Raw genomic sequence first — 10,831 nt, forward strand, 5'->3', positions numbered from 1 at the left:
CCCCCCCCCCCCGTGTACACTATATGACATCCAGTAGATTTCTAGCGGGAACCAATCATAGGGCTGCTGACGCGTCACCGACTAGCGGCTATTAGCACCTTGTTTCATGTAAACGCCATGAACTCAACCAGAGCGCGTATATTGTTTCTTGTTTACATCAGTACTTGTTTACATCAGTACTAAGTACTAGTACTTCCACAATCAGTTAGTAAAGTCATACCTTAGTAAAATCTACTTTCATAAACGAATCAAAACGGGACTGTAGACATTAAGTTTTACACATTCAAATGGGGCTGCGCTATTGAAGCGACTACTACGTACGGGAAGGAACGGATCTTAGCGAAGCGAAGCCGAGATTTGTGAACCAAACCCAACCCATCGAAGACGGGCCGCCAAACATAAAAATGGAGGGAAATGACAGACAACAAGCCAACAAAGACAACATCAACCAGACCAACAAACTTGGAAAACACCACTTCAAGCGCTAACGGTGTAAGAACTGTGGAACCTCAAACTAGTATGTTTGCGTCAGCGGAAAGGCTGTCGAAGTAACCACTACATGAAAAACTGCGGCGAAAAAGTAACATGGGTTCGTCCCAAATCTAGACGCAAGTGAGCTACAAAAGTAATAGAACCTATGCATCTTGCTTGTTGCTGTCAACTTACCCGTTAAAGATTGAACCGATACATGTACGTACTATAACTTGCCATACCCGGCCAAAGACGACTACATTACTGTTACTCTTTATTTTGTGCTGTATAATGTATATGCGTTACATATAGCCCCTAGCCCCCTGTAGTAGTTTTATTTAGTGTTTTTTCCTATTATAACTCATACCAATTATTATCATTACCTTATTTTCATTGTCATTAACTTATACCATACATTATTTCATTATCCTTATTGTATTATTTCCATTTTCTATTGTATTATTTCCATTTATTAATTATATTTAATTTTGTATAGTTTAGAGGAGGAGGGCCTAGTATAAGCACGCCATGCTTCTCCCCTCCTCCTGCACCTGTTTTATCATTCTTTTATATTATTATTGTCCGTCTTGTTCATGTGCAAACAATAAAATAAAAAAAAAATCAAATCTATCATTGTCATTTCTGTGAATTCCTTAAAACATCTACTGTTAGTTTGTGTAACATTACGTAGTGCTACAATCTGCGTAAAAAGTGGGCTTCATTACGTGTTATCTGCTAAGTCGTGTTGGTATTGAAAACTGTTTTATTGTGCCGTTAACGTTCTTCTACAAACAGCCAGCAGAATTATGAAGATACTCGTTCTCAATACACATGCTGCAAACTAAAGTAATGGCAGTCCTACGAAAATTCTGTTTGTAATGTATAAGCGCTTTATGTCGACGTACAATGGGTGTGAAATACATGTTTTCGCCCATATCGTGTGCCACCGGCTCGGTGATAATTGGCTACTTTACAAGTGAAAGAACCGCGTCCGTGGGCCTTGATAAATTATTCAAATTATTCAGCAGCCCTCTGATTGGTCCCCGCTAGAAATTTACTGGATGTCATTCAGTGACGAGCCGCCCCCCCCCCCGGCCCAAAATATTTGAACGCACTCATGACACGGGCTGGCGGGAACGCTGCTTGTAAGTCTTAGGAAGACGAAGGTCAAGGTCAAATATGGGCCTCCTGGTGGATGACCTTGGTACTGCAGCAGAACTCCCGGTTTTTGTATCTTTTGTCCTGAACATGCTATGGTCTTGTTACCTCAATGAAAAATGGAGGTATTGTTTTTGGCGTGTCTGTGTGTTTGTCTGTCTGTCTGTGTGTGTGTCTGTTTGTGTGTGTGTGTGTGTGTGTGTGTGTGTGTGTGTGTGTGTGTGTGTGTGTTTTTGCACATTTGTAGTCAGCATAACTTCATACTTGGGACATCTGTAAGATAATCAAAAGTTAACATCACGATGCATATATTTTTTTTAATGCAGAGGTCATTTTCATAATTAAAGAAGAAATTTACATTTACATATCAAGCCCATATTTCATGGAGGTATTTAAACTGTGAGTTGACTGTCAGCGCACTCTTTAAAGTTTTCTAACCTGTTTGTCCCTCCATGTCGCACTGAACAACCATCGGCAGGGCCCCCCGTCCTGGTCCGTCAGGGTCGATCACGTAGAACGCCTGGTTATCAAACCCACTTCTTCCCGCTACTTCGGTGCAGCTAGACGGTAGATTGCAGGTATCTGTTTTGGAAAATCAAGAAAAAAAACGAATACAACTTTAGGTTCGTGCATTTATTGTGATGTTACCAAAAGAAATAGGATAGTGAGGGTTTATGTCTACTGATGTCTCCATAAATATTTCGGAGTTAGTGGTGAATGTATCAAAGATGTAATATACAAAACATACGTTACCTCCTGAACATGGCATGGGGGTGGGCGTGGTCTCGGTTGTATTCTCCAGGTCTGACACCCTCTGTTCGAGATCCTCACACTTCCTTTGTAGTTCATCTATTTCTGTGGCTTTTGGGAAAATGCACCTATTAGTACCTGTAGATTAGTAGAAGCATTTATGGATTATGATGATATTTGGTATGTTGGTAAGTCTTAGGAAGACAAAGGTCAACGTCAAATATGGGCCTCCTGGTGGATGACTTGGTACTGCAGCAGAACTTCCGTTTTTTTTGCATCTTTTGCCCTGAATATGCTATGGTCTTGATGTTTTGGTGACAGATTGCTTTTCCTGTCAGGAATAAGTGGTGTGAGGTTGGTCCTCTAGCAGCTTGTTCTGGAACAGCAGGGCACTTTCTGGCGAAATCTTTAAAAGCCAATAAGTCCAGAAAGAAACAAGAGTTCCGAGGATTCATACCTCCATGAAATATGGGCTTGATATGAAAATTTCTTCTTTAATTATGCAAATGACCTCTGCATTAACATGATATATGCATCGTGGTGTATGTTAACTTTTGATTAACTTACAGATGTCCCAAGTATGACATTCCCATCATTCACCATTAATCAACAACGTATTTTCATCATTTGTGGTGTGTAGGTAGCTGAGAGAGAGTTGTACATAATTAAATCCAAATTATGCAAATGAGGACTTAATTTGCATAATTGATTGGGAAATTCTATAATTACACTATTTCGCATAATAGTACTTTCATACATTTAATGTATGTAATCTACGGCAGGTCGAACATCAACAGATACCAATTATGCAAATGATGACCTAATTTGCATAGTTAATTTGAAAATTGATTTGCATAATTAATGAAGACATGTTACTTGAAATATTTTCAAAAGATAGGAATTTCACAAGCAAAATATTATAGTTGGAGTAAATTAGAAAACCATAAATTTAACTATACTAGATTATGGTAAATGTGATATTATATTTGAATTAAAATGATCCCTCGAAAAACATTTACATAAACTCTATATATTTCATGGAGGTATGAAGTCTCAGAATTCTTGTTAAATTTTGACTCTTAGCTCTCTCGATACATCAACTTATTACAATTTTGGGTGAATAACAAAAATGTGAACCGACCAGAAGATGTATAGCTAGACACTCGGCACCATGGCCAGGTCCTCATATCCTACAGTATTATTTTAAGTCTCTTCCAAACTTGTTATGCAAGTTTTAAAACTCTTTGAAACTCTCGATTTTACTCGAGAGAGCCTCTCTGTTCAAAATTCAAATATGGGTTTATTTATTATTATTTATTTACCATTTGCACGTATATTAAAAACAATTACACAATCAAATAATAATAATCAAAGAATGTGCGGGGTAGGCCAGAAACCTGGGTGGTTTTTCTAGAGGCCTACCCCAAGCAAAGATAACTTATGACAAAACATATTTAAATGAAACATCAAAATTAAACAATAAAATGATTAAACTATGAGTAATTAAACAAAATCAAGACACAGAAATAATAACTGAGGTGTATAAACTAACTAAAACGAAATTAAACAAAAGTCTTATACCTGTAATTCAGGTAGATTTTACAGATTAAACTGATTAAATAATTAACATAAGAATTAAAACAAAATATTAACAATAACAAGGAAAACAAACAAATCAGATTGTGGATGTACTGGGATTTTGTAGGAAAAAGTTTTTAAGAAGTTTTTTAAATACAGGAGTTGACTGACAGTTTTGTAACAGTTGGCTTAACTTATTCCAGACGATGGGGCCTCTATATGCTATTGAGAATTGTTTTTGTGTAGATTTAGTCTTGATCGGCCTTAAATGGTTATGTTGTCTCGTATTGTGCTGGTGAATGTCTGAGGAATGGGTAAGTTGTAATGTATATTTATAGTCGTACCTTTTGTCCCACAAGGACAGTCCCGGCCTGGCATGCCGTCCCGACCGTCTCTCCCGGGCGGACCCTGTAAACAGGCTGAGGAGGAACAAGAGTACATTTCAATACACCAAAAACAGTTACTCAAGCAACTGGATATGATTTTGAAAGTTGCTCCAGTATTTTTTTTTCCTTTTTGCGTATCTTATATACCTTAAGGGCCCTGTCTCACTTCTGCGAATAGCCATTGCGTATGAGTTGTGTACAAACATTTCTGCCGCACGCACAATACGCGAGGGTACTGTACCGTATAAGTAACGAATTCAGCGCATAGATTGCATATGCAATATAAAACGCCATACGGATATGACATCCGTATGGCGCTCGCTTGCATTGCGAAGGACAAGCGTATTCCGGACGCACTCAACGTATGCCCACCGGATGCCTAACGCACTTCCGACGAATGCCAAGTGTCTTGTGTGCGTATTCCCGGCTGCTTCCTGCTGTTTCATTCACAGCTAGTCCTTCTCATCATGGGCCGCCCTCAGATAAAATGTGTTTGTTTCCATTTCGCCCTAGCCATGGCCAATTTCCTGTAATATCTTGTCAGGTAAATTAGATACACGTACCCGGACTTTATACAAACATAACAGTGAGACTGTTTATAGCCTTGATGAATTGGAGATGTCAAGAAATACCCCCCCCCTTAATAATTTAAAAATTATGAAAACACGCATACTTGCAATACAGACAATTTACAATTGTGCTTACACACAGATAGCATGGACACTACACATCTCTGTGAACACTACAATCTTTATATCTACAGACACTACACTACAAGCACAATTCAAAGCGGCGCTACTGTTATACATGTAAGTCCATCATCTTTAGATGTTTCAGGACATTGACTTTGTATTCGCCCATAACTTTATGCTCCTACATTTTTATAAACTATTTGTACCAATCTACGTACACTACACATTTTGTCGGATAAGAAAAAAAAAACAGGCAACTGGTGCATTGTCCCAAAGTACAGGTAACAAAAAGCAAAAATTTTATTATTAATATAGATATATTGATAATATGCAAAATGTCCAGTCCTATCATCATTTTGGGGGAGGCGGTACAATGGTGTTCTTTTGTGTTAAGAAGTATTAACATGCATTTTGTAAAACATATTGCACTCAAGGAAAGACATTTTCCCAAAAATCATCTACTTTTCAGCAAAACATATTGGAAAGAGCCAATCTTGAAATATTAATCAACTCATTCATTTTTTGTCACATCTTACTTGAAATGATCCAGGAGGTCTGTTTACCATGGGGTCTAGAGGAGCCGGTACCCCGGGTGTAGCCCAGGCGTTCGGCAAGTTCGCTATCTAGATCTGTACGCAACCTTTGCGCTTCTTATTAGTTACAAATACGTACAATGCTCTGTCCTGTTGCAATACGAACGGTACTAAAGCGCTGTAAGTACGCAATGCATTTGTTCATTGTACGCAGCTTATGCACAGGTGCAGTTCCAGGTGCAGATCAGCGTATATAAGCCGCGTGTCCCCTACGATAACATAGCGTACTCATACCGTGCTTGACCGATGAATTCCGTATTAAAAACGCATGAACTGCGTAACAGCGTACGCAGCGTAGTTTTGGGCATGCTCAAAACAACGCTGCGTACTGAGCCGAGCGGTGCGTGTGCTGTGCGTATGCCGGCGTTCACAAAACTTACACAAAACGACTGAGACGCATATGAAATGCGCAGTTTGCGTACGGCTGCGTATGAAAAAAAATTATCCGTACGCAACTCATGCGCAAGACGATTCGCAGAAGTGTGACAGGGTCAAACCTTCACCGACGAATCAATTTCAATAATACGGGTTAAACCAAACTAACGTTCAAAGACATGCAAAAGACAGGGCATGGGATGTTGACACACACCAAACGCATAATTTGACGTAATGGAAAGTGGAAAATTTCATAACATAGCTATAGGCATCTTTATTCCAACTATTAAAGGAGTACTAACCTCCAGAAGGAAGTGCTGTTTTCCGATACATCATGCTGCAATGAATACATAACTAGCCGACTTTTTACATAATTTCGCTTGTACGAGTTGCGCGGCACATGTTTGTAAAGTAATATTAATATCATTTTCCCCCATGCTGAACCACAATTGATACATCCGGGAACTCTGGCTTACGCAATACTCATACACTTCAGGTCAACATAAACATTTTTGGACGAAAATGGTAGGAGACAAGCACATTAACAAGCTGATTATTGAGAAATTACTTGCTTTACTTTGCTTGACCTGCGGTTTTGATACTATAATATCAGGTTTTTTAATGCAGTGGGCGCTAGTTTCATCCTGCGTGTTTTGATTTTCTCAACTTATTTGCATGTAAGTATTACTTGAACAGATATGGAAAGGATAACTAGATTACGCCGTTTTTTTCATCTTCAATATTTGCGGCATAAATGAGGGGCGATAAGGACACCAAGAAGGGCAATGGTTGGTAAGATACCAAAGAACACAAAACGGTACGAATTTTTCTTATCGCCCCCGAAATGAGGTCTGTATGTAACTTTTTGTTTAAAACATAGACACCAATGGGGTAGCGTGGTGTATTCTGGGATAGTTTTGAGGGTATTTGGAGAGTTTGTCCTGGATTCGATGCGTTTTAAGACTTGCGCGCAAAATGGGCATTTAATTGTATACTGTAAAATAATATGCATTTTTCACTTCCAAAAATAAATGCCTGTCGAAATATAGCACCTCTTTCTGGAGGTTAGTACTCCTTTAAAGTATTGTGTGTAATGTCTACTAACGATAGTACTATGCGACCTGTTTGGGAGTCTAAACGGCTATCAGGTACCACGGTAGTTGGCAAGTCTCGATGTTTCTACTATAACATTGAACCCTCAACCAATACATGATACACAATAAATCCTGTAACTGGATAAATCTGAAGTGTCAGTCATTGATCGAAGATGTGGATGCTATCTGGAACACCTGACGCTTTAGAGAAGCAATCCAGGTATAGTACTAGATAGGCACGGTTCTGGAAACAATAATCGATGCCAAATTGGCTTCAACTCATAAAGAAGTTGGACTTACCGCCCGCCCCAGCCGGCCATGTCACAGAGTTCGCCGCCCTCTTTTGTCTTTGATGATGTGCTGGGACGTCCGCACTCCCGGTACTGGCGTACGACTCGGCAACAGATTTAGAGGCATCACTGGTTTTGTCAGGTTCCGCCTGGCATGCGCGAATAATGTCAACGTTACTAAATGGTATGATCAAGTCATATTACATACTAGATTTGATTTGATTTGTTAGACTGTATAGGCAGAACAACAAGAAAATAAACAATTAGTAACAGGTATCAGTTAAAAGTGTCAGTTACACCTCAGATAAACATACTATTATATAACAGATGTTGCGGTCTAACGTTAACAAGTTATGAGATCTGGCCTAGTCGTCATGCGTTTACTATAATTACATTGTGTACTATATTTACATGTCAGGTTAACATACTATTCCTTGTAGTGATTAACTTAAAACTTCCCACTGACGAAACTTGGGAAATATCCTTCTTGTGTCAAAAAGTAATTTACTGAATACCCAAAATGTTCAAAAGAATCGGCAAGAGTTCCACGACCTCATACCTTCGCCGAATGATGTTAACCCTCTCGACTGACGACTACTTATACAGTTTTCCCATTGATTTTTTAAAAAGCCTCATTTCTAGAAATAAGTTGATCGTATTTTTCACCCAATAACAGTCTTATCTTAACAAAGAATGCTTTTCCAATATTTCTCATTAATTATGCAATTGGGGTTCTGATTTGAATAACTTATGCTGTAATTAGCTTTAAGTTGTCATTACCTGAGGACGAGAATTGATGTCACCAGTTACTTGCGCATTGTTGGTTTTTGCCTCCAGGGCTTCGAGCCGAGTCAAGTCGGCCTCTCGTCGTGCCTTAATGGCTGCCACTTCCTTCTCGAGGTCAGCGACTATCTTCTGGTAGTCAGAAATTGTGCTCTTCCGAACTGAGACTTCCTCTATGATCAAGTGTGTCCCCTGTTGGATGGCGAGGACGATGATGATCACGGACATACTCGCAGTCAAGAGTTGCACCAGCGAGGTGAAGGCGATGGGACCGGGGCCGGGGCCGCGACGACGGCTGAAGTAACCATCACTATCCATAGTGAGCTTCTCCGTGCTCATTTTCAATGTAAAATGAACGCTTTACCCACTAAAGAAGACTACAGAGTGAGGGAAGTCTGTGGATAGCCCCGCGGAACTTTGACGCAGGTCTGGATCCCACAGGATTCTCCACAATTCTGATCTTTGCGCAGACCCGCAGGTCCGGTTGTGCGGGTTCGATCATGAGTCATCATTTAGCGTTATGATTGGCCCAGAGCAAACAACTAGGTCAGACTCCATTGTGATGTCACCACAAACTAAGTGCTTCTGTACATTTGACCTGTGCAGGGCGTTCCGAGAAAAGTACGCCTCACCTGCAATCGGGAGACGTGTTAAACGAGCAAAATCCGTACAAAACATGTACAAGCTGATATACAGATCTGTTGGAAATAAGCTATTTAAGAAAACGGTCTAAAATCAACAAGATTTTTTTCATTCAGCAGACAAAAAACAAAACAAGGGCACAGGACAAAGTGACGACGGGCTAAAGTTAGGTAACTTATGTTAGCGCCGCCACTTATACGAATAAAACTAATATCACTAAAGAATGCAAAACACTAACCAAGAATACATGTAAAAAATAGAACAGACAGTCGAATTGATGAAGCAAGAGTCCAGATTCTCCACCCAAAATGACACAAATAGAATTAAAAACGTTTTGTTGCAAAAAAATATATTTTTGTGCGGTTGACATAATGTTACAGTTAACTCGAAAAGAATAAACCGGGTAACCGTTCAAAATTAAAAGCTGTTTTGCTTTATCTGAAAGAGTGTGTAAGTTAACAGAGATCCCAGCAAGTTTGCTGAGGAGTTCTGAACGGTGGAATTTATGTAAAGGGCAGCGTAAAAGGTAATGAGTATTACTAACTGTTTCATATTGGCACCCGCAGCTACAAGCAGGGCTAGGAATTAGACCCCTTGTGAAAAGATTACTAATATAATTTAAGCTGCAGGTGAAAATACGAAGCCGAGTAAGAAGAACACAGGAGAAACGAGAACCGAAACTGAAATGATTATATCTCGTGGGGTGAAAAGATCGAAATAGGTGAGTCCGAAATTTAGAATAATTAAGTGTACGAATATTACATACAATTTAGGTTATTCCGTCCAGAGATGGAATAAGGGAGAAAGGACTTACCAAAACGAATTGATTTACAGTTTATAGTTCTCAAATCTGTACTATTTCTCAGAGCATAGACACAAGACGGGAATTATAGACGGGACTAACGAAATAAGACATTCGCGTGCAAATCCATTAATTGTACTATGAGATAACAGCAGACGAGGTATATGACGTCTGTCGGACAAAGTTTCCCAGCCAAGTTCTTGGCGAATTGAAGAGTATGATGACCCTTTGACGGCACCGGACACAACGAGGGAGCAATGATATTGAATGCGCTCAACTAGGCTGGATTCTTCAGCTGTGCACCCGTGCCAGACAATGTCAGCATACTCTAACAATGATCTTATAAAAGATTTGTAAATTGTATTTAAGACATAGCGGGACAATTTAAATTTCCTTATCAGTGGGATCAATAATACATGTAATACCGTCTTTTAGGGGGGGAATAGTGGAAGTAACTTTCGGTTTATGAAAATATTTAACTATGTGCCAACACTTTTTCCCACGACTGGACGGTTCATTTAATACATTAAGAAGGTGACTATAGTGGTTGGATTTACTTCGGGAAATAGCAGTGGGAAGTTTATTACGAATTTTACAATAAACCTCCTAATTGGTGGGGAAGTTTGAAAGTTTGGCAACTTTGTGAGGTTTGTCACGCAGTCTCATAAGATTACGGATGTCCCGGATCATCCAAGGTTTGTCCTTGGGCCTAACTAAAATAGTTTTACTTGGAACGCACAGGTCTTTTGCCTCAAGAATCAATTGCGATAACCTATTTGCGGAATCGTCAACAGATGAACAAGAATAGATTTCATGCCATTTAGAATCCAAGCAAAAAAAAATGACAACTTTTCATAGTCGATATTCTGATAATCCCAAACTATGCAGGGGTAAGGTTTTGGAAAATGCACAGAAAATAACATAAAGCACCCAGACAGAGGCGCAAGTGTTGCGGTTGAATCAACATAGTTCGTTGCATCGGTAAATATCTAAGGGTTAATGCCCCGCCCTTTCTCGGTGAATATGGTGTGATAAAGCCTTGTCAGTTGCTGTAACCACCGAATAAAGCCACCAAGTGAGCGCAGCGAACGAGGTGGCTTTATGAGGTCGTTATAGCAACTGACAAGGCTTTATCACACCATATTCACCGAGAAAGGGCGGGACATTAACGCTATTATCATATAGCTTACACGATAGCCTATCCAAACTGATGCAGT

At 39.6% G+C, this 10,831-nt stretch overlaps 1 protein-coding gene across 1 annotated transcript in view; it reads right to left on the reverse strand.

Moving 5' to 3' along the window:
* Positions 1 to 8,533, reverse strand: part of LOC109463794 — a 31,894-nt gene extending 23,361 nt beyond the window's left edge. Inside the window, exons 1-2 of the mRNA XM_019760660.1 lie at positions 8,168 to 8,533; positions 7,398 to 7,536 (exon numbers count right to left, since the gene is read on the reverse strand). Coding sequence (XP_019616219.1) covers positions 7,398 to 7,536; positions 8,168 to 8,509 — 481 coding nt within the window. The 5' untranslated portion in view covers positions 8,510 to 8,533. The remainder of the gene's footprint in view (positions 1 to 7,397; positions 7,537 to 8,167) is intronic.
* Positions 8,534 to 10,831: the final 2,298 nt, after the last annotated feature.

This window comes from Branchiostoma belcheri, unplaced genomic scaffold, assembly GCF_001625305.1.
Source record: "Branchiostoma belcheri isolate BF01 breed outbred unplaced genomic scaffold, Haploidv18h27 scaffold13, whole genome shotgun sequence".
NCBI classification, from domain to species: Eukaryota; Metazoa; Chordata; class Leptocardii; order Amphioxiformes; family Branchiostomatidae; genus Branchiostoma; species Branchiostoma belcheri.